This window comes from Hemicordylus capensis, chromosome 5, assembly GCF_027244095.1.
Source record: "Hemicordylus capensis ecotype Gifberg chromosome 5, rHemCap1.1.pri, whole genome shotgun sequence".
In the NCBI taxonomy this organism is placed as follows: domain Eukaryota; kingdom Metazoa; phylum Chordata; class Lepidosauria; order Squamata; family Cordylidae; genus Hemicordylus; species Hemicordylus capensis.
This window is the reverse complement of record NC_069661.1, coordinates 66,360,022-66,385,037: the sequence shown is the minus strand read 5'-3', so window position 1 is coordinate 66,385,037 and position 25,016 is coordinate 66,360,022. Positions and strand designations below refer to the sequence as shown.

The following is a 25,016-nucleotide window of genomic DNA, read 5'->3' as shown; positions in this document are numbered from 1 at the left end:
AGAATTTTACTTTTCCCAGATACTCTGAAAATAATTAAAGGATATGCAGAGTAAACTGTGTCACTGTTTGGAATATATTCTAGTATTTCAAAAAGACAGTTAAAATGAGAGAAAGAGAGCAAGAAACTCCCAGTGGGCCTTAATACTAAGGATTTCACACTGATTCAAAGACAAACTCACCATTAATAGCCATATGATTAAGACATCACATTTAACTCACTTGTCACAAGAAGCAAAGTAAGAGCAAATGAATATTATCCTAGCTCATAAGCTTCCGCTCAGTATTTACAAGCCCTGATTCTTTGTACATAGTGCCAAACTGAATTTGTGTACAGAGACTTATATTATATTAATATTTTTTTTACCTGTAGCCCCTTCGGGGGGCTTCCTAAAGGCCATGGGGGGTATGCAAAGGTTCCCCCTCCCCCCACCAGCCTCTTAATTCACTGCTGCAGCCCGTCCCGGGCTGAGGGCCTCGCAGGGACCATTTGAGCATGTGCGGTGGCCATTTTTTTAATTTATTTTTTTTTAAAAAAAGGCCACTGAAAACAAAATGGCCACCGTTCATGCTCAATTGGCCTCTGTGAAACCTGGCATGGCCTAGGGCCTCACAGAGGCCATTTTAGCATGCGTGGTGGCCATTTTGTTTTCGGTGGCCATTTAAACAAATTTAAACAAATTTTTTCATTTTAAAAAATGGTGCCCCCCTTCAAGTGGTTCCTGGGGCACGTGCCCTGCCTGCCTCACCCTAGATATGCCCCTGAGTGAGCCCCATTACAATGGCCTCCCTTGTGCCCTCTCCAATTCCCCATGGGAGGAGCATGAGGTAAATGGAGAGGTCTTACTGACTACTCCCTTTGCTCCCTTCCCTCACAAACCCGAATAGTCCACCCCAACCATGGTCAGCACTGCTAATCCAACCAATCAGCCTGCCTGCAGAACCAGGAAGTGCCACCCCCATCTCTCTTTCACACACACACACACCACTCTGTGAAAGTTGGGCTGCCCTGCTGCTTTCTCTTAAGGAGCTTCCCCCTCCTTTGGTCACTCTGCGTTCTTCACAGTTCTAGTGCAGGAGGGCTGTGAAGGACACAGAGAAGGACTGGGAGTAGGGAGAGCAAACAGCACATTAAGGCAATGTTGCCCAGTCTTCTGTGTGTCTCTGTGTGTGGGGGGGCGCATTGGCTTGATGGGGAGCAGAGGCACTCTTACATGAAGAAAACTGCACAACTGAAGAAACTGGTGTGTGCGCACAGCCCACAGTCAATCTTGAAGAAATAAAGGGTGGGAGTCCACTGATCCTCCCGCATAAAACACTCTCATCTAGAAAACCTCTTATTTACAGCCAATAATGTGAATACATGCTTTACAATGTCTGATACGAACTAGTGCCTTTAAGGAACTTTGTGATTAAGGTTTTATACCAAGCACATTAAGCAACAAATATTAGTAGCAAAATCTGTTTGCATTCAGAATAAATTCAAAACTAGTACAACAAAAAATACTGTTGACTGAGCAAAGAAAGACTTTGTATGGAAGTGTCATAGTTTTGCCTGTCTGCTTTATTTACTGATAAAGGAATAGCTTTCCAAAGGTGCATCACTGCAGAAAAATGTTCCAGTGAGTTAGGCATAAATTGAAAGAATCCAAGCAGAATTAAAAGCAGCTCATAGCAAATGGGATCGGCCCCTGATCTCTGAAATGGGCAACTGATGTCCTCTGAGCAAGGAATCATCATGGACAAAAGGTGTTGAAATGGGGATGCAACAAAGGACATAAAGGTTTTTGAGTTTTTTTTAATAAACTATGAAGTGAAGGGGTGTTACAGGGAGGGTGAGGACCCAGGAGCATCACTCTAGCCATTTTGAAAAGGCATGTTATGCAGCCCCTCCTGTGACTATATCAGTTCAAAATGCCCAATAGCTCATTATCTACCTGATAGCAGATAGCTGCCTATCCCATGACTGATAGCTCCCTAATAACAAAGGCCCCCTGCACGCAGAGAAAAAAACCTCTCCTACCCAGATTTCCAAGGGAGGAGTTTTGATACAGAACAGTCATGCCAGCCCTCATCTGAGTGCTAAATTGGTATAGCTCCAGAAGAGCTGGATGTCTACCTTATGAATATGTAGCTTGGTCCCTAGTTATCATGGTCCCATGGAATAAAAAACAGAAAATGAGATAAACTACTAGCAATGAAAATACTGGGAGGGGGAGAGTTGAATTATGCAAAATTATTGAACAGGATGCTCAGAGAAACACTATGCTTTTGTGTGGAGAATGTGCCCCCCACCCCAACAGAACCTTAGTGGGGCTGACATACTGGGCACACACTGACATACTGGGCACACAGGAAAGCTCCGTGATGGGACTTTGAGGACTTCTTGCAACCTTCTCATCAGTCTGATCCCATGCTCTCAGGAAAGTTCAGTGAGAAATTCTATGAACTCCTCCTGTCACGACCCCAGAATCAGGACTCCTCCCTGACGGGGGAACAAGGGGAACAGTTCTGGGGATGAGACAGGGTGGGACGACCCTACAACCCAAGCCCTCAAGTGACTCCATGCCACTGAGACTCCCTGCACCAGGGGAACTGGAAGAATCAGATCCAGCATTGCTGCCATGACCTAACAATCTTTGTCCTCTGACTCAAAGGAGTCCTTGAAGGATCTGCCAGTCACAATAGAGAACCCCCAGGACCTACAAAATCTGGCAAGGCTCTTTTAAATTACAGCCTTCCCCAGAAGAGGCAGAACCAAATAGGTTCTACCTGGGTAGCAGCTATATGTTTGCTGGAGCAACATCTTTACTCTATTGTATCCAGATCTCTCCTATCTGCTTGGAACAGAGGTCCTCCTGATCCCATTACCTGACAGTGTTCCCTTTGGAATGGCCCAAGGTCTGAGTTCCACCTGGGACTCTGATCAGCATCCAGATCCCAGCCTAAACAAAGGCCCCACTCAGCCGCAGAGACCTACCTGAAAGAAACTGAGGGTTCTGGAGGAAAGGCGAGAACCACTCAATGTAGCAACTTGCTTCCAGTTTGTGTAAGGAAAGACAGGATGGAAATTCATGCAGCTTTCCTGAGAATGATCAGAAACTGACGAGAAGGTTGCAAGAAACAGGGCCCTGGCAAAATATTTAGGGGTGTTTGGTACAGGAGATGGGAGCTAAGATCAAGAGCTTTGCCAGGGGCAGAGCCACTATTGGGCCAACAGGTTCAAAGAACCCGGGCCGCCGACCTATCAGGGGCCGTGTCTCGCAGCCCCAACATGGCCCCCGCGTCTGATGTCAGATGCGGGGAGGCTAGTTTAGCTACTGAGCAGGGGCCACGGGGCCCCTTCAGGAGCTAAACAAAGGCTGGTGCTGCATTCGCAGAGCCAGCCAGGAGCGGCTCTTCCCTGCAAAGGCGGAGAAGAGCTGCTCCTGGTTGCATGCTGCGAACGCAGCACCAGCCTAAGTAGCTCCTGAAGGGGCCATGCAGCCCCTTCAGGAGTTAAAAGGCTGGCATTGCTTTTGCAGTGAAGCACAGCCCAGGAAGAGCCGCTCCTGGGCTGCACTGCGAAAGCAGCTCCAGCCTTCGTTTAACTGCCGAAGGGGCCATGCGGCCCCTTCGGCAATTAAAGGGCAACTCTCCCATCCTGGGTCGAATGGAACCTCAAGGCTCTGTTCAGCCAGACCACGCCCCTGCGTCTGACATCAGAGGCGGGGGCGGGGTCAGCTGGGCTGTGGCACCGGATGCACACAGACCGCCGGTGGTCCCGCTCTGCCGTTGAGCTTTGCTCATCCTTTAGGAGATACAGAGGTGCTTTTACCCCAGAACTGTGTTACCCCTCCACACACCCTGCCCCCCCCCAATCCTCTTTAGCCTGCCCTGGACAGTGTGGTCACTGTGCTGCGATGCACCACTGGCCTGCACTGCGCCAAGTGGCTGAGCATAACCTCTGCTTCAGAGTCAGAGCGGGGAGTGTGGAAAGAAATATGTGGGCTGGGAATATGTTATGTTGTGTGTTGAAATGTTACTGCTAATGCATATTGGAATAAATATAAAGTAAAGTAAAGTGAAAGTAATGAAAGTCAAGGAGCACAGTGAAAAAATGGGGCTATAGCGAAATGTCAAGAAGACTAAACTAATGACAACGGGTTCAGCAATCAGCTTCAGAATGAATAATGAAGACATTGAAGTGGTAGATAGCTTCTGCCTTTTAGGATCAACCATCAACTGTAAAGGATCCAGCCGTCAAGAAATACACCACAGACTAGCACTTGGTAGGGTTGCAATGAAGGCCTTGGAAAGGATATTTAGATGCTGTGGCGTGTCTATATCTACAAAGATTAGAATGGTTCAGACAATGATTTTTCCTGTGACACTCTATGTATGCGAAAGCCAGACTTTGAAGAAGCAAGATAGAAAAAGCATTCACGCTTTTGAACTCTGGTGCTGGAGAAAACTTTTGAGGATACCATGGACAGCCAGGAAGACAAACAAATGGATCATAGAACAAATCAATCCAGAATTTTCATTCAAAGCACAAATGACCAGGCTCAAACTATCATACTTTGGACATATTATGCGAAGACCCAGCTCCCTTGAGAAGTCTATAATGCTGGGAAAAGTTGAAGAAAAGAGAAGATGACCAGCAGCAAGGTGGGTGGATTCGATTACGACAGCAATGAATGCACCACTGCGAGACCTTGAAGGCCAAGTTGAAGACAGATCATCCTGGAGATAAACTATCTATGTGGTCGCTAAGAGCTGACACTGACTTGATGGCACTTAATCAATCAATCTATCAATCAATCAATCAAAGTAAAGTGTGCCGTTGAGTCAGTGTCGACTTCTGGCGACCACAGAGCCCTGTGGTTGCCTTTGGTAGAATACAGGAAGGTTTTACCATTTCCATCTCCTGTGCAGTATGAGATGATGCCTTTCAGCACCTTCCTATATGGCTGCTGCCTGATATAGGTGTTTCCCATAATCTGGGAAACATATGAGCAGGGATTCGAACTGCCAACCTCTGGCTTGCTAGTCAAGTCATTTCCCCACTGCATCATTAGGTGGCTTGCATAAATAGACCTGTTTCATATTCTTACATTCTTGTGAGCTCAGTTGCTATTTGTGCTTTCAAGAACCCACATGTTAAAAATACTGTGTGTGTCATGAGGTGTGTGTGTGTGTGGTGTGTGATTATGCTTAACTGGGAGCTGGTTTTGGGGGGGCCTTTCGGTTCAGGCTCTAAAATTACCTAGGTGCAGCCAGCTCTGGGTGGATATTGTCTGCTGGGGCCAATTAGAAATTTCATCGGCCTGCCACTGCAGTTTGTTCTGCTCTTCTTTCCTTTGTATTTGGCTGCACACTGTAGAAAGATTAGGCAGAACTTTGGCCAGGAGTTAGTTCTGTATGAGGAACAAGGTCCTATTTTTCATTCTGCTTTTCCAGGTTGATATTTATCTATCAGTGCACACACAGAAGGTGCATTCACACCTCAAAAGTTCACGTTTCACTCCCCCACTGCCCCAACATCCATTTTATTCAGGTGCACTGAATTAAATAAGCTCTGCTGTCTTAAGAACAGCTCAGTCCCCAAACTCCTCTTCCTTTGGCTTAAAAGAAATCCTGCTTCAGGCCTGGGTTTTGAACACTGCCAGGGAGCTGTATATAACCCTGTTTAATTAACCAATCCCTGTAGTTCCTTACCGTGAAATTCAAAGCATGTTTAATGAACATAATTCCTTGAGAAGGCAGATCTGGCTATCCTCACCCATATCTTGGCCATATTAAAGTTGGTCTACTGCAACACACTCTATATGCCCTTGGAGAGTATTTGGAAACGTCAGTTAATGCAGGATGCAGCAATCACAGCCAAACTGACCATATTACTCCAATCTTAAAAGAACTGCACTGGTTGCTAATTAGTGTCTGTGTCCAATTCAAGTGCTGGTCATTAACTTTGAATTCCTAATAGCTTAAGACCCAGGCAGATAGCTTAAGGACTGCCTGCTCCCTGGTGACTCTGTCCACCCAACAAGATAAGAACAGCCATGCTGGAACAGGCACAAGGTCTATCTAGTTCAGCATCTTGTTTCCCACAGGAGGCCATCAGATGCCACTGGGAAGCCCACAGTCAAGAGGTGTGGGCATGCCCTCTCTTTTGCTGTTGCTCCCCTGCAGTACTGCAATTGGTATTGAGAGGCATTATGCCTCTGAGGCTGGAGGTGGCCCACAACCAACAGACTAGTAGCCACTGAAAGACCTGTCTTCCGTGCATTTGTCTAAGCCCCTTTTAAAGCCACCCAAGCTATTGGTCATCACCATCCAAAGCAAGCCTTTCCTCATTAGCAAGGTCTCCTTGAGCGTTGTGATTGTTCTCTCTGATTTAACTGCTTTCTCTGACCTTTGGCTTACTACCTGACTCCGACCCTGGCTTCTAGTTTGTCTAGCTGGCTTGACCCTGGACACTGTTCCTAACTGTTGGCTTAATACCTGGCCCCTGATTGTGGTTTATTCATCCAGTTTGTCCCTGGACTTTGTTGTTGACCTACTGCTTGCTGTGTGATCTTGCTTCCTCTGCTTGGTTTCCAGCCCCTAGTGTGACTCTGAGGCTGCATTCGCAAGTAATGGGTCCAGCCGTGGCCCCCTCCACCCCACTGTGCTTTGCAGACATTCAAAACTGCAGTCTTGGAGACTGCAGAGCGGAGGAGGAACTGGCTGTGTGAGCTTCCTCCTGGCATGAAGGACAGCCCTGGCAGCCAATCACAGCCAGCGCAAGGGAGGAGCTTCCTCCTTCAACTCCAGTTACAGCTTGCTGTAACTCCAATTCTGCCTTTGGATGTAACGCAGCCAAACACAAACCTCAAGTAGAAGCAGCTAAACTCATTACAACCTGAGGGTTCAAACTGGAGTTTGGGAAGGGAAACCTTGGGTCGCTTTTTTGATGGAAACGGAATTGCATGCCTTCGGACATACAAAATATTCAGCCTCAGGCTCCTTCACCTCCGGTTTCCTGTTACTGTGAATGCGTTCTGACTCTTGCTTCATTTCCTGCCTTCAACTTCTTGTCTGAGTCCTGCACCATCTAAAGACTACTATCCATGGATCATGGCTCAGTTTAAGAGAGGGCTAATTGGTGCGCTCTCTGCTAACGATGAGGCCTTCAGGGAACATGTGTTAGAACATCAAGGAGATGGATTCATTTGGCCGGAGGAAGTTGAAACTTTTATGCAGAGCAAGAGACTGGGAAGAAGGTGGGGGACATGAGACTGGTGAACCAGCAGCATAGAGGGCTGGCTGAACTGGTGGAGAGGGAGATGCTGTGGCAGGAATTAAATGTTCTTCTGCTCCTGGCCACATAAAAATTTGGGATATGGCTGTTAGGCTTTAAGTCCTTGACCATGGCTAATACACATCTTTGGAAATTGTTTCATCCAGTTTGTAAACCATAGAAATCAGCTCACTGGCTAAACAGTGAAGGCAGCTTTGTACAACATGGCAGCCAGGTAGCGTAGCAATATTGAAAGTGCTTAGGTATGATATATTTAGAGTGTTGTGCTTCCCAGAAGTAATAATTTTAGAGCAACACACTTTCTCTGGGCCTAGAAGAAGATGAGCAGTGACTGAGGAATTGCTGTAAGAACCTATAGTTAAAAATCAAACTTAAAAGTTGGCTTACAAAATGACTTGGGGCTAGGGTTGCCATTATTCCCGGTCATAGTGGTTGAAGACCAATAACAGTCCAACTCCCCAGTCTATAGTGTTTTCAGCAACTGCTAGTGGGTGTGATAACATTTAAATGGGTTTGCCATGTGAATGGACCTGTCACCTGGTTACATATAAGATCCTCATGCCAACTCCAACTGCTGCTAGAAATATGTGGTGCTTAGGTGGAGCTTCTCCAAGTGACAGGGCTAATCCACACACAGCCAGCTGCTTTCTCATATTACTGGCCATCTCCAGAAGCACTTCTTGTTGACTTCCTCATGATTGACACGCTGTGCAAAAATAGCCCTTAGATTGTAGGATGGGGCCCAGCATCCTACACTTAATTTCTGTTCCAGTTACACATGCGTTGTATAACAAAACATGACACTGGGATCGTGTTGTGCCACTGTGCAGAGATTATAAACTCATGGAAAATTGTAACTGACATAGTAAAGCAGTCTGTTAGTCCACCTAGCTCTACACCAGGGGTTCCCACTAGAGGGTACTAGTATCCTGAGGGGTACTTAAAGGACTCCCAGGGGGTACTCAGAGCTTCCCTGCCTCCCCATGCTGCAGCTGTGCTCAGATGTTCCCCATCTGAGGATTGCTCTCTCAACATGTCCTCAGCAATGTGTCTGCTGCAGAAGGGGGAGGGAGAAAGGTAAACACTCTCTTCCTCTCTTTCTGATTGGCTGCCTACGTGCTTAAGCTCAGCCTACGCAGCCTGACAGGCTTCAGAAAAGTTGCACTGAGTGCTTCCATTGAAAGTAATGGGTACACCTGTCCATTACAAGTTTACTTGTCCCATTAATTTCAGTGGGAGTACTCATTAATAAGGCCACCTAATGGCGCAATGGGGAAGCAACTTGCCTAGAGAGCTGGAGGCTGTTGATTCGATTCTCCACTGGTGTGTTTCCCAGAATATGGGAAACTCCTATATTGGGCAGCAGTGATATAATATAGGAAGGTGGTACTGAAGGGCATCATCTCATACTGCATCAGAGAAGACAGTGGTAAACTTCTCCTGTATTCTACCAAGGAAGCCACACAGTTCTGTGGTCGCCAGGAGTCGACACCGACTCGACGGCACAACCTTTCCTTCCTTTCCAACTCATTAGTAACTTGGTCTGGATGCAGGCCAATGACTGGAGTAGCTTATGTCATTACTGTGACATTTAAATTTGTATATATATGCGCGCGCACATACACACACACACACAGAGTCTCTGTGGGGCACCTTTGCTGAAGGCTTGTGACAGAAGGGGTACAATTGTTTTCTAAAAGGTTGGAAACCCCTCCTCTATATTACTGATTGATTGGCTCTCCATGTTCTCAAACTGAAGTCTTTCCTACTTCTGCTTGCTGAGACCTAGCTGGAGATGTAGGAATTGAACCAGAGTTCTTCTGTATGAAAAGCATGTACTCCACCTTTTTACTGTTTAAGAGGTCTGCATCTTTAAAGACTAAATGAATCCATCCCTCCAGTGAAAGGACATACATTGTGTAATGAGTCTATGTGAAATAATATTTTGCCCCTAAAAGTAGTGTATCTTAAGTAGAAGTGTTATATTCATACACATCTCAAGACTGAAGTAAGTATAGAGGTAGTTGGAACAAAGTGTGTGTATTTCACCAGAGGCAGTTACGCCAGGTATAATGACTTACAGGTAAATGCAACAGTTATATCTTGGTGCAAAGGCCAACGTGAAGAAGCCATGGTCCACAAGTCTTGGCCAGAGGGTGAAAGAAGAATGGCTCTGTGAACTAAGATCGTTCTGCTATGCAATCACTGATGCCATCCATAGACATAAGTCATGGGATGCCTTATTAATCCCATTGCATCATCTCCTTAAGAACCAAGACAGAGTCATCAGAGTCACAGCCCTCTTCAGTCAAAAATGACAAACCTTTTCAGTGCAATTTATAATCAGGCAACTGCATCTCCTTTGATGACTGATACCAAGAGTGAGTCTCATTCAAAATGTTCTGTTGTGTTTTAGAAAAATAAATAGTGCAGTGTGAAAGAGGGGGTCTGGTTTCGAACGATAAAAGGGAAATGGGATGAAAATTAATGCCTACATTTTTGGGAGCAATTTGTACGTAGAATATGAAAGAAAATGTCTTACTTGCAGAGGTCACTAATTTAAATTAACAGAACCTCCATGTTCAGAGGCAGTATACCTCCAAATACCAGAAACTGTGGACAAACAGAGAAGAATTGGCTTGCTAGCGAACCTCCCAGAGGCATCTGAATGGCTATTGTTGAAAACAGAATGCTGATCTAGATTAAGCTTTAGTCCAATTTAGTAGGGCTTATTTTATGTTTTATGCAAAAACTCATCAAAAACTGCACTTTGATTCTGGTTTTCAGTGGGCAAGTGAATGGAGCAGAAAGACTTAACCATGAAAAAGAATGGTCAACTCAGGAGTTCCCAACCTTGTTGCTGCACTACTCCTCCCTTCATCCCCAGCCACAAGGTTGGGACCAAAGGTTAGGGGACCCTGAGCTTACCCCAAAGGCTTCAGTCGTTCTGTGGTGGGGACTTCTGAGGCATCACAAATGGTATTTGCAAGTTTTCGTAATGGGGCAGTTGCAGATTTGATTTCAATATGTTTCTGCTTTTAATCACAATGCATTTACTTAATCATTGTGGACTTTTAAAAAACTCATTTAATGTAATGTAAAGTTGAGCTCAAGTATCATGAACGGATGTGAGCATAAACATTCGCAATTGTTTATTTAAGCAGTACTCATGATACTTGGGAGACTGGTCTGATCTTCAAGCTTACTTCCTTCAGGGAAGACCATGAGCCTTTAAAGTCCAGCCATACAACTCCATCGTCTGTTCCATGTTTTGCTCTCTCTGGGGTATACTGTCCACCCCAGTAGTATCTGCCATTTGGATTGGCTGAATGACAGCGATTGTACCACCAGCCGCCACCATCTTCCCTTGCACACTGTTTTGTTGGATCTTGGCCTCTGTCCCTGGAGCTTGTCCTGTAAGGAAAAATATACAAAGCCAGTGATGTTGGCACAAGATATATGCACTTTAAGAAGTGAATAGGCATTTAACCTGTGGATAGGCATTTGAAACTGCTCTTACACTGAGTCAGACTATTGGTCCATCTCGGTCACTGCATAATATGCACTAACTCTTCAAGGTTTCAGGCAAGGGTCTTCCCAGCCCTGGCTGTAGATGCCAGAAATTGAACATTGGGGCCTTCTGGATGCAAAGCAGATGCTCTGTCACTGAGCTACAGCCCCTCCCCAAATATCCTCTTATCTTCCAACAGATATGTAATTGTGAATCAAAAAACATCTATATCTTGTTTAGACAAAACTGCTCCTATTAATCAACCTTTATATTTCAAAGATCACCCTACAGGTCTCCCAACCATGAATACTGCTTACAGTTAAATCTCTGGGAGACTTTAGATGACATGTTCCAGATTATGGTCTCTTAAAATAACTTTGCAGCTACAATCCTGAGCCAATGAAAACCTATTTATTTCAATGGCAATTATGCCTAGATATGCATAATTCCATGGCAATAGCATTATTATGCATAGGTAAGCATGATTCCAGTATAACATGCCACTATGAAAGTGGAATATTGCGAAAGCAATCCATTTCTGTTTACACATAAAGAATCACATTCTCAAATGTGTGGAAAAGATTAGGAACATTGGAAGATGCTTTGTACTGAGTCAGACCATTGGTCCATCTAACTCAGTCCACACTGACTGGCAAATGGCTCTCAAAGGTTTCGGGCAGGAGTCTTTCCCAGCCCTACCTGGAGATGCCAGGGACTTGACCAGCTCTCCTCCCTGAAACGTGTCATAGGAACGTAGGAAACTGCCTTATACAGAGTTAGACCATTGGTCCAGTAAGCCAATAGAAATCAAGTGCAAATGAATATATTACGTACGTCCATGCATCATTGTCTCTGTCAAAAGTGCTGAAGAACATGCTGTTATGGATTGTCATTGTTCTGTTCTCGCCATGCAGCTGTGTAGCTCCTTCTAGTAAGACATTTCCTGCTGTGCCTTGATAATTGCTGACTGAGAGCTGGTACTTGTTTAATTCACTCTGAATGCTGAATCTTCCATAATGTGCATGAACCTTATTGCCTTCCCAATCTTTCAGTTCAATGTAAAGTTCAGTGGGTCCCAGTTTGGTAAGCTGGTGGATTTTGTCATTTCCGAGCCAATATTCACCTATGACACAACAAAATAAATGAGATAAAACTCTTGCCAGAAGAAATATTAAGAAAGAGCCTCTGATTTGTCCTAAATCTATAACAATTAAGCCATTATACAAATTCTAGGAATTATGAGAAACAGATTTGTGTGTGTGTGTGTTGATTTCTATTTTCAGCCCTCTGGAACTACTATGTCCCTACATTAGAGTGGAACGGGAACCTGATATAGGTGGTGGAAGCATAAGCTTCCTCTTTTAATCTGGCTCGATGTCCAAGCAGGATACAGGATATGCCAGAAGATGGCCTAGCCATACTATGAGTTAAGACAATATATGAAAACCCATTTGAAACAAAGCGCACTGACATCCAGTCTAAGTTACATAGTAGTAGTACCCAGGAGTTACTCAAAAGGATCACTTAATTTCAGTAGGACTACTCAGGAGTAATTTCCCCGGCTCCTCACCAACAACACAAGCCCAGTCTAAAAAAAGAAGAAGGTCTAAAAGCATGCCAAAAAAAAAAAAAATACTCTCCAGGGTCTTTGTAAAAGGAAAGTTCTATAATTGTTAAGCAGCTACTAAAACTGCCATTTAACACACCTCTGCTGTACAAACACTGATAATAAATCCAAAAAGGGCAACATCAGGCAAAAGAGGCAGGCATAAAAGCCAAGTCTGACGTTTTTGCTTGTGTGGCCACAAGTGTAGGCAATGGAACAGAGACCTAATAAAAGTCCCAGCAATGCACTCCAAAGTCAAGATAACTACTAAGATTCTACACCAGCAGAAGCAGCTGAAAATTTTTAAACACAAGTCTATTAATAGTAGTTAATAAACTATTATTTCATTATTACTATTAAGCTAAGGTGTTTTTTTTAAAAAAAATAAAAGCTGCTTTGTCAGATTCTTACCTGGGGTATCACAATAGTTCTTTCCACCACTGAATGCAATATTTCCAAATCCTTTTTTATATGCATCCCATGTTCTTCCAAAGCCAACACTGCCATCTTGGCGGTTCTGAATAAGAAGCCAACCTGTCCAAGATGGGCAAGACATCAAAATGTAATATTACCTATCATTAACTGATAATACTTCATGCTGAATAAAGGAAATATCCTGGCCTAGGCTTTTCCACAGTAATTTTTGCTATTTCCTCAGTACTTTGGGTCTTAACATGCGTGATTTTACCAGCATAAGGAAGGCTTCAACAAAATAAATATTCTTTGGGGCTTTATTCAGAGAAAAACACATTCCACTTGGAAGTTCTCCCATTTCATCTCAACAGGCTTAAGTAGGAGAACTTGTGTGCATACAATATGCTGAAAATAAGCACTTACCTAAGCACCAAATAAGCTTAAGTTAAATAAAAACTTAAGTTTACTTAGACTTAAGTAAAATAACCCTTTTCTGAATTGTACCCTTACATTTATTTTTATCTTGCTGTGCTTCAAGGTATTAGAACAGATTATAGCCTACTCAAACTATTCAAATAATCTACTCAAACTATTCAAAAAAGGATTCAAAACCCAAACTATTCAAATAATCTGAAAAAATATAGTGCACGGTCCTGTCAAAGCTAAGTACTTTTAAATCCCATTGATTTCAATGACAGAGTAAGGATATGCTTAAATTTCTGCTGTTTAAACTAATATCTGGAAAGTGTTTCATTTTAATGTGATAATGTGCATGACATACAGAATAAAATGCCACAGTTAGCCCAGCCCTGTCCTGGGAGCGGCAAATTTGCTCCAACTTTCCCTGGATATGGGGCGGGGCAAGGGCCAGTCACTATTGGCTAGGAGGCCACAAAGAGGCAGAATATGTATAACAAATTCTTAATTTCAAGTTAAATGAATGGACCATAACTCCTTGTGAATAATGTTTTCTTGTAGATGCTAATAAATATAGTCAGTGAGAAATTATTTGCCAGTGTTCAAAAACCAAGCTCCTTTAACATAACACTTACCTCCATTTTCTGTTTTCATGTCGCAGTAAACTTTGAATGGTCTACTGAAAGGATCAGGCTGAACAAGATACATCTCAGAAGCTTCACTTCCTTTCCTAAAAATGTCTTCACATTCTGCAGTTAGAAATTCATTATATATGTTATTAAGCAAGCTTTTAAAAAATCTCTCTGAATACCTCATAACAGAGAAACTAAGCAGAGGAAAATCCATTCTGTCTGCTCATTATGCATAGGAAATTTTAAATGAATGTTTACTGGATTTCAGTTTCGTCTGAAAATGATTACAACCCTGCAAGATGATAGGAAAGAAAGAATAATTCATTGATGTTATCCCATTAATATCTTGCACACAAGGGATTTTTACAGATTTCAGTGCTTGCGGCATGAGCCTTACCAAAGTAATCAAACCTTTGGAAAATCCTACAAATTTTAAACTTATTTCCGCCACCCCCATCAGTTTTTGCTGAAATACTAGCTTACCTCACTGGCTACCTATGTTGAGATAGCCATGAGATTTTCAAGATTTGGAGGTTTTACACACAGGGCTTTTACTTCAAATCTCCTCCAGAATGGAATGTGCCAGTCCACATATTAGCTGCATTTACCTTGAAGTCCCCGAGGGCTATCAGGACCAGTACAGACAGGACTCTGTTTCCCCCCAAATGAAGCCTTCACATTCTGGCTTAGGCCAAAATATGTCTGGCTTTTAAAAATCCTCTAATTTCAGTGGCTTTTAAAAACAACAACACCTGAGGCTTCTGTTATGCCCCACCGCTTCTCCCTTGATGTGTGCAATGGCCATGCCAGTAATTTGGCATTTTTCAAAACTCAATGAAGGGAAGTGTACATAGGCTTTAGATATGCAGAATGGATGTAACCTGAGCCCTTTTTTCTGAGCTGGTTCCATTAGCCTGCAGTTTTCTCTTACATGGTCTGGTGGGGGGGGGGGGGCGGCGGGGGGACATGAGGTGATGAAGGCAGTCACTCACAAAGGCAAGGGTTAAGCGTTCTGCGGTTTAATCCAGCTTTTGGCGGCAACGCACAGGAAAAAGATCTGCCAGGGATTGCAGAAAGGAGCCAACCCTGTGTGAACTGTCAATTTAATCCTTCAAATTAAACATCTTGTGAATCTGCTGTGAAGCAGATTTGCTCTTCAAATTCCCTGCAGCATGAAGGCATATGTGAATAACTCCTTGGTGAAAAGGGATAAGAGATTTTCTTTTGAATAACCTGGGATGGTAGAAATATAGTTCCAGTTTACCCATGAACTGGCTGAAGATAAAGGTGGCCAAAGGAAAGAGCAGCAGGTGAGATTATCTTCCAGCTTTCTGTGACTACAGCCCTTTCACTGCTGAGACATTGCTTTTCTGTAATTAGTGGGAATTGGAATTAAAATGTACATTTTGCACAGCACTTAATATATAATGGCGTATTTTCCAGCAAGCTTTGCCTCATGGTCAGTTTCCTTCTGTTCTCACGAATAAAGTCCTATTCCAAAGATGCTTTAGAAGCAATCTGGGATCTAGAGGCTGTAGCTGCTCTCTGGAGAACTGCTTGGGGCAAAACAAAGATCTTGGTGGTCGTAAGAGGTGGAAGGTGCAGACAAAGGATGGGACAATATTGGGCTATCTTTCATCATCAGATGATCAATACCAGATACTAATGGGAGATAAGAAAGGGAGCTACTGCACAAAGAGGCTCCAAACATGCACTTGTGACATCCTAACTAGCGGTCTGACTGTAGAGCAGGACAAACAAAGGAAATGAGATTTTACCTTTGCCTGAGACCACAGGTATGTTGCATGAAACTGTACAAGGAGTACGGCAATTGTTCAACTGGGCCAGGATAGCGCTTTCCAGCTTTAGTAATTTTTGTTGTAAAATATCCACAGTCCCACGAAGTACTCGTAAGGTAGATGGAATGTTGCTGTCTAAGTTCTCTTTGATGAAAGCGTAGTGGTGATCTAAATCCTTGTTGTATTCATCAATTACATTTTGATTATCTGAAAAAGCAAATGCAAAGAAATATATCCTGGATGCATTTATTTCATGGGATAGAGGCCTTTCATTCTCATCTGTTTTGTAAACCATAGTCAGTATTTGACATATGCTTTATACCCTGGGCAATCATTAGGGTTTCTAAGAGACACATTTACCAAACCAGTTGAGCATTCTTGCCAGTAATCACCGTCTTAATCACTCAGACTGTGGGCCAATTTATGTGACCACAGCTTTTTCTGCAACCTTGTTGACTGATGTAATAAACAATATCATGGGTTACTTACCTACTATTTGTTTTTGCCTTTTTCCTAATCGCTCATCTAGCTGGTTGGTGTAACTATAAAAGTTTGAGGAAGTTTGATGTAGCTGATGCACTTGGTTACTTAGATCCTGGACAGTTGGTTTCACGTTCCTTTCCTGTTTCAGCAATTCCTTTTGTAGTTCACATCCAGTTGGACATAATGTTCCCTTTAAAAAACAAAATTATTTGTTATGAAAACAGTAGATTAGGACCAAGGTTTCTGAGGCATTGCTGCACCAAACCTTGATATTTCCAAATGGGCTCTAGGTTTCAATGAGCGCACCTTCACTAGCAGTTAGTAAGTGAACTGGTTAGTGAAACAGCTTCACTAACTACATGTCCATTTTTACAGAAACTGGGATGGATGCCAAATAAGGACTTTGAAGATACTGTACTATTTACCTGAATCCAATACTAGTCCCTCCCCCTCAATATTTTTTTGATATTAGAAATCAGGAGATCATCGTAAATTCAGAGTCCTGTTCCTTTTGAGTAAATGCAGGCATAACCTGTATTTAACCTCGACTTTTTAAGGGGGTTGTCTTAAATTCAGGGTCATCTAAGACTTTGATTCGGGTAAATACGTTATTTATGTATATTGTGCATTACAGAAAAATTAAACTATCAGGACAACAGAAAGTTTTCAAGAGAGAAGAAGTGGTCTGATTAGCCACAAGCTTTGCACCTATTTTACTTAATTAATTCTTTCCATTGCACTTCATTTTTCTAAATCATATGCAGTACAGACCATTTTTTTAAATATTGGGAAAATTTATTAGAGAGTGTATATGGTTTATGGTTTTAATTTGTCTTACACTGCTAACTGTTTTACAGATTCCAACCCAATTACTTTCTCCATAATACCTTAACTTGCTAAGTTAACTTAACCACATTCATTCTTTGGATATAACTATAATACAGGCTTATATCAAGGTTTAACTGATGGATTACAAACTTATATACATGAGTTATAAGGAGAGGAGAGCTGGTCTTGTGGTAGCAAGCATGACTTGTCCCCTTAGCTAAGCAGGGTCTGCCCTGGTTGCATATAAATGGGAGACTAGAAGTGTGAGCACTAAGATATTCTCCTCAGGGGATGGAGCCGCTCTGGGAAGAGCATCAGAAGGTTCCAAGTTCCCTCCATGGCAGCATCTCCAAGATAGGGCTGCAAGAGACTCCTGCCTGCAACCTTGGAGAAGCCTCTGCCAGTCTGTGAAGACAATACTGACCTAGATATACCAATAGTCTGTCTCAGTATATGGCAGCTTCCTGTGTTCCTATGTTGGGTTAACTGTCATGTCTTCCACCTAAGAATCCTGAGAATTGTAGTTTGGCGAAGTGCTGAGGGTTCATCCCTCAAATCCCTTGAGGGATTGAGAAAGGGAACACATACTGGCTAGCTACATCCAAGAAGCTGGTTCATTCATAAGAGATGTTATACAATGGAAAGGAACTACATCTGTGTCACAAGGTGTAAACAAGGTGAACCATAATCATTAAAGATGACTCTTAAATCTATCTATCTATCTATCTATCTATCTATCTATCTATCTATCTATCTATCTATCTATCTATCATTAAATGATAGATTTTTAAATTTTGATGTGTTTTAATGTGTTTTTATCTATTCTGATTTTTATCTTTTTATGAATTTTAAAGGTGCTATATTTTATGTTTTTATTCTGTACACCACCTAGAGATTTTTATACTAGGTGGTATATAAATTCAATCAATCAATCATAAATGTTTATACCGCCTTTCATTAAAACAATCTCAAGGTGGTTTACAAAACATTTCAAACAATATAAGACTGTAAAACAGTTTAATAAAAATACCAAACTAGGATATAAAAATACAAATCTAATTAAAAGTTCAAAAACATACACAATAGGACTATAAAATACAGAGCAGCTGCAACAAAACAAACAAACAAACAAACAAAAAACACACTCACATAAAAGCCTGGGTAAAAAGCCAAGATTTCACTTGCTTTCTAAAAACTGTGATGGAGACTGAGGAGCGGATAGAAAACAAAAGCTCTATAACCAATACTGAGGTAACTAATAAGGTAATCATTAGGAAGTGGGGCTGCAGAGTACTTCAGGTGGAAAGTCATTCTGAAACATCCAGAGTCCTCAGGAATGAATATTTTGACAAGTAGCACATAGAAATAGGCACATGCACTAAGTGATATCTAGTGGGTGAAGTAAGAGCACACTCACGACTCTAAGTATGTTGCTTCCATTGTATCCATGCAAATATACTTACCAACTCCTCTGACAAATGCTTGCAGCCTCCACTGTCAGGGTATATTATCTCTTTCTTTTGGCCACGGACAGGAGGTTTCATCGGACGCGCCCGATATCTAAAGCCAGAACTGGGAGGCAGAGGAGCTGGTCTGAGAGTTGGAATTGGCTCCCGTTTTCGGTCTACTGGCCTGTGACCACGTGCATCCATTCCTTTGCCCTCTCCTTCAGCCTGCACAACATCAGAGGGGGAAAGATAATCATACTGCTACTTTTGTAATCTGTAATAATCAAGATTACAAAAACCTATTGTGAGAACTATTTCATTCTGCCATCATAACTGTATTTTATTTATTTATTTATTTATTCATTCATTTATTCAAATTCTATACCGCCCTTCCAAAAATGGCTCAGGGTGGTGCACAAAGAGAAATAAATAAATAAGATGGATCCCTGTCCCCAAAGGGCTCACAATCTAAAAATAAACACCAGCAACAGTCACTGGAGGTACTGTGCTGGGGGTGGATAGGGCCAGTTAGTCTCCCCCTTCTAAGTAAAGAGAATCACCACATTAAAAGGTGCCTCTTTGCCAAGTTAGCAGGGGTATTTGGCGCAGAAAGAGTCAATTAATTCCAGACAGACACATATGTATGCATTCATTCATTCCTACCATTTTTACCAGTGAGGCTTAAAGTGGTTTTTGTATTTTCCATTCTATAAACTGAATGACAATGCTACCTTTACTAGCAGCGCCATAGCTATAATTGAACAAGGAGGGACAAATGTCCATGGGCCCCTGAGGGAGGAGGGCTCACCGGCTGGATGACAGCTTCTTCTTTGTTCTCCCCCTTGTCCCTTTCTGAAGAAGAAGGTGTGGGCCCTCCAGAGGCCCTCCAAGATGGCAAGAGCCCATCTTTGCTTTTTGTCCCATGGCCCAATCCAACCTTGCTATGCCTGTTTACTAGGATGTTTTTTTAGTATTATTATTATTTTAAAAGAACTCTCTTCTGCTTTTTCCACAACATTCAGAGATGATTAATATCATTACACTAAAAAAAAAAAATTCATAGCAATAAGTCAAAAAGCCCAAGCTGTGTTCCAAAGATGAAGGGCTAGAAAAGTGCAAAATTCTCAAGATTCTGGGTCTACAAGATACTGTGAATTATGTTTCATGCAGCTCCTCAAACCCTGAAGTGGGAACAACTTGAATTTCTCCCCCTCCCCTGCCCACCACTATTAAGTATGCAGCAAGAAATGGACAATCAGTGTTCAACTATGGGGCACAGACACTATCAGAATAAGTAGCATTTATTGCAAGCAACCATTCATTAAACAGCAGTTAAACTGTGGACAGGATTCACTGATCCACCATAGAACCTTGAAGAAATGGCCCCCACCCATTTATTGCCAATTGCCATGTTTATGTGTATTTGCTATTTAGTTAACAAGTACACAAAACCTATGACTGGCTGCATTAGCTTCAAGTCATTTTAAACAAAGACAAACACTACAACATAAACATTTGCATTATTTTTGTCTTGGTCCACAGAATAATCTCACACTGGGATAGTTTGGACTACACTCCCCACCCCCCACCCCAAACTGGTCCACATGATTAAGGGAGATGCACCAAGGGGACATCTGTCCTGATATCTTTCCTAGACATCCTGATGTTTTCCCAGCACATTCCTTTATTGCATGGAGGGGCAGTTCATCTGAACTAGTGCTCTACATATGCCTCAAATGGTTAGACTAATCCAGGAAATCTGGATGTCTGGGAATAATTTGGGGTGATTTCAAAGTAGAGGCAGGATCCAGAGTAAGTTAGTCTTGACTAGACACCATTGAAATCAATTTGGCAAGTTAGTCATGACTAATTTAAGTTCCATTAACTTCAGTGGGATTTTGTGAGCGCTGTTTTACACTAGATGCTTCACAGTATTTATAAATTTCAAATCTTTGTGCCTGGAAAATTCTATTTGCACTAATGGACTCCCCCCACCCCCCGCCATTAAGCTTTATCTCTGGATGCATTGCTAATTTTTAAAAAGGAATCCCATCACTTTGGGGTATGTGACAATATTTAAGGGCTTTAGAAACAAATGCCAAAACTAGAAACAAACATTTCTGGACTTAATTTTTCTATACATGGTAATTTGGGAGCAAATTAGTACCAAATCAGTATCTAGAAAGCAACCCATCATAAGAATCCTTCCCTGCATTGTTGTTATTTTTTGAAGGAAAATGAGAATTCAGTCTTACCACGGGTGCAACAGTAGAATCCTACAAGATGGAAAAGGGGAGAGAAGGAAAAAGAATCAGAAAAATGAATACACATCAGAAAATAAACAATGCAATATTTTTATTATACTTGTTTAGGCTGCAATTTCAGATGTTCTCGCTACAAATAAAATGTATTAACTTTGGCCTCTGATTTTTGAAATCTAAAACTAAAGAAATGCAGAGACCCAACATAAAATAACTGATATTCTTACCTCCTCATCATAATCCTGAGATTTGACTATGGCTACAGAAAGCAGAAAGAGCAGCAGTAGTTTCATGATATTAGTTTGCTTGAGCATCTTAGCAGCTTTCCTCTGCTGTAAGAAAGTGAATCAGTGCTCATATATAAATGAAGCAATGTAAAGTTTCTAAGCTAGTTAATTATAGTTCTTGCTGCCATCCCACTATTAATATTTAACTTCATTGGTCACTTTGTGGCTTGACAAAGTCACTGGTTGAGCAACAGCATCCGCTATACTGTATACTGTCTTAAGGACAAGGGAAAGGGGAGTTGTTTAAATACAGAATTGCTCATTCCGGAAAATATCTGATGGTGATCGGAAATATTGTAATGATCCAAATTCAAATAAACATCCGAGAATCTGTTACTAGTAGATGAGCAAAGTGCCTATAATTGTGACACTTTTGTTTGATCCAGTCTCTCTTTCCTTTCCACTTCAGCTACCCACGTTTTAGCACTCCTGGCCCATAGCAATATGGAATTACATTGGCAGGACTGATATGGAGTTACATTTTTAATATATTTTATATTTTATTTAATTATTTGATAAACTTACACATACACATTTAATAAACACCTCACACAGAGTGGTGCTCTTTGGACCAGACTTCTGGGTGGAGGTCCAGTCCCCTGCAGGCCTGGAGGGATGGGGGGGGCTCCAAATGCTGAGCAGCCCGCTAATTTAAGTGGCAGGATTGTCCATACAATATATGGTATCTCTCTGCAAATCAGTGGGAAGCATCTTATTCAGAATCTCTTCTAAAAATAAAAATAAAATAAAAAAGTTTCTAGCTTTCCTTGAGCATGTTCTTGTGTAAAAAATAGTGCATTGCAGCTTATCTGGCAATGCCCCCCCACCCAAAGGTCATTAGGTCCAGGCTCCAAAATTACCTAGGTGCATCTCTACACACACACACACACACACACACACACACACACACACACAGCAGTTTACTGTAAATGACACAGATGAAACATTGGATGAGTACAATGGATTTGGATTCTCCACAGTTATTTTACAAAAAGCAGTCTGTACGGATTGGCATATGGAAGGTGGGATTAAATTCTTTTCTCTAGTACCATTTTCACTGCTGAAATTTGCCTCGCCCAAGCTGCTGTTTTCCCTGAATGGCAAAATGTATGTAAATATGCAAATACTATCACAACATATCTTAAAACAGATGTGACTAACATGAGAACCTGTCATCCAGTTCATGGGCATCCATAATATATTGGATCAAACATGTTATTAAGTGGATTCCAAATGTGATTAATTGCTTGTCATTTAGGTCAGGACTTCTTAAAAATAGTTTACTTAACTCACTTTATAGTGTCCCACACTCTGCCATATTTTTTTAAGGTTCTGAACCTGCTTTCGGATACTTCCTATTTAAAAAAGCCTAGCATATATTCAAGCTGTTCTCAAGCAGCCTAACCCAGGCTAGGGCTGCCCAGGCTTCTGTTAGGCTTCTCGTGTGGGGCACTGGGGTTGCTCCCAATCCACGCACTCCTGCTCAGCCTAACCCCACGTTGTAGCGTGGCCTTCAGCAAAGGTTAAGAACACAAGGGCGCCCTTAACCCATCTCATGGGATTCCCATATCCCAGAGGATTTCCCCAATGCACTGCACTCGTGCGGTGCATTGTGGGATATCTGAAGGCTGGGCCGCATTGTCTTGGCCTCCGGAGACTGGCCTCCGCATTGCTTGGCACAGATCATCTGGGAGTGCAGTCCACACTCCCAGATGATCCTTTGTTTCATCATCTGGGGGGAAGGTAGGTGAAACCCTGCCTCCCCCGCCTGCCTGGTAGTTCGTATGAATACCCTTATTAAATAGATATAGGACTAGTACATGCTATTTCTATTGATGCAGTATGTTTCACAATGGGGCTGCACAACTTTGGCCTTCCTGCAGATGTTGGACTACAACTCCCACCATCCCTGATTATTGGTCACTGTGCCTGGGTATGATGGGAGTTGTAGTCCAAAGCAGCTGGAAGGCCAAAGTTGTGCAGCTCTGTTTTGCATCATTTAAAGCAGTTACACTTCTATTACTGTAGTTTTACGACTGGATGCTTCATATGGTATAATTGTGATTCTGACAATCACACCATTTCGATAATGGCATCACATGCGGCTCAGTCTCAGCCATATTTGGAAGCAGAATTTCTTAAAGTGGAGGCCAGAGTATGGATTAACATCTTAGGATTCTGGCAAAAGCTGGTTTTCCACCCCGTAGATTTAGTTCCATCTCTGCGATTAGACTCCTACCTCTCGAGATGGGAAAGAGAGTTAGGAGAGAGTGCACTACTTTGGTTTCTCTCCTCCTGTCCTCTCATCTATGGGGTATCAAAATGCCAAAACAGACAACGAATATGCCATATGGTGTGACAAACTGACCAGGGCTCCATTCCTGCTGGTGTCTGTTAGGGTAACTAAGTTTCACGTTTTAACCCTGCTAGATATCTTAACTCGGCTACAGTGCCAAAATATTACAGAGCTTTGATGCTGGCACATTCCAGTGTTTTATAGACAGCAGTTCTGGAAGAGAGAGATTTAAGAATCCCCTATAAGGAACATTTTTGCTCCTGTAATTGAGGATATATTGAAACTACAGCACATGTGCTCCTTTGTTGTCAATTTTACCAAGATCTATGGCACAAATATATAATTCCTTTTATAAGTTGTCATCCAGGTTATACGGACTCTTCTTATTGTGAGGGAACCCCAGGCGCTGGAAAGGAAAAACATGGGGATTGGACTGTAGCCCGTGATGGGGATCGCCTCACAATGCTGCCTACCCTCGTGAGGGATGGTGTTGGTGATGCACCCGCCTGCGTCACCCAGAGCTGACTCAAACATGGAATCAGCAAGAAGACGCTCACTGACAACGTGGTTTCAAGAGAATCTGGGTCTCATCACGGTCTCACATGATTTCAATTCAAGGTCTTGCCTTTGGCCAGATTTTTGCAAAAATTGCTCCGAATGTCAGGGGCTATATAAAGGACAGCTTGTCGATGATGAGGGGCCAATTCCCGAGGAGGGCTCAATCTGGAAGGAGCCCTGTGATTTGGGCTCAGCCCAGGCTAGCTAGCACCTCCCTAAGGGTCTTGTGAATAGAAGAAACCCGTGTTGAGGAAGGGAGCTCTCTCCTGCAAAGGAACTCTGAGGCCAAGTTGGGCAACCAAGCTCCCAAGCAAGGGCTACAACCCCAAGGCGTGACACTTACCTTGACTATCTTCTAGCTGACTAGAATGATTTAATATCTTATAATGTGGCTAAATTTTGCTTGGTAGCCAGCAAAATCCACTAAGATCTCATTATGAATTTGCATGTGGAAGCTTGTTTCAACACACAAAACAGGTTCCCTGGGTGATGGTGCTAATTTCTTCAGCAAGAAGAACCTTGTTTGCTTGGACGAAAGGGAATTCATGTTGTTCTTCGTCCTGATAAAAAGAAGCATGCTAGAAATCATGTGTGTGGCAGGGTGTTGGGGAATGTTCCTCTACTTTACTTGACAGATGGGGGCATCACCAAGGTCTCATGGGGACCTTTGTTCCATAGGGACTTCCTAAGAGACTTCCATAGGGCATCACCAAGGTCCCATAGAGACTAAAAAGAAAGTAGAGACAAAAGGTAGAGAATAAAAAGAAGGTAGGAAAATAGTATGGAGAAGTGATACACAGTACATCTCAACAGAATTGTTACAGATGTAAGGGGAGAGAGCTAGTCATGTGGCAGGAAGCATAAATTGTCCCTTTGCAAAGCAGGGTCTGCCCTGGTTTGCATTTGAATGGGAGACTCATGTGTGAGCACAGTAAGATTGGAGCTGCTCTGGGAAGAGTGTTCCAAGTTCCCTCCCTCCTTGGCTGAGATAGGAGCCCAAGATAGGGCTGAGAGAGACTCCTGCCTGCAACTTTGGAGACACTGCTGCCAGTCTATGTGAGCTAGATGGACCAATGGTCCGACTCAGTATAAAGCAGCTTCTTGTGCTGAAATAATCTATGGGCTGGTTCTCTTGATTTTTTAAATGCTGGGAGGAGTGGAATCTAGGACTTTCAGAGCCATGCTATCGTTTT

General features: G+C 42.5%; 1 protein-coding gene across 1 annotated transcript; it reads right to left on the bottom strand.

Annotated features, from left to right (window-relative positions):
• Positions 1–10,412: 10,412 nt before the first annotated feature.
• Positions 10,413–21,040, bottom strand: FGB (fibrinogen beta chain). Its single transcript, XM_053257193.1, has 9 exons — positions 20,910–21,040; positions 20,677–20,697; positions 18,437–18,646; positions 16,152–16,335; positions 15,642–15,869; positions 13,867–13,980; positions 12,812–12,934; positions 11,629–11,917; positions 10,413–10,697 (listed from the first exon to the last, which is right to left on the bottom strand). The coding sequence occupies exons 1-9, from the start codon at positions 20,994–20,996 to the stop codon at positions 10,451–10,453; spliced, it is 1,503 nt and encodes a 500-aa protein (XP_053113168.1). The 5' UTR covers positions 20,997–21,040; the 3' UTR covers positions 10,413–10,450.
• Positions 21,041–25,016: the final 3,976 nt, after the last annotated feature.

What these genes read in the sequence shown, in the direction of transcription:
- FGB (XM_053257193.1), bottom strand. Translation starts at nt 20,996, where the DNA reads ATGCTCAAGCAAACTAATATCATGAAACTACTGCTGCTCTTTCTGCTT. An exon ending in ATTCTACTGTTGCACCCGTG is followed by an intron (nt 18,647 to 20,676) that starts GTAAGACTGAAT and finishes GATGTTGTGCAG; the next exon opens with GCTGAAGGAGAGGGCAAAGG. An exon ending in AGCATTTGTCAGAGGAGTTG is followed by an intron (nt 16,336 to 18,436) that starts GTAAGTATATTT and finishes TGTTTTTTAAAG; the next exon opens with GGAACATTATGTCCAACTGG.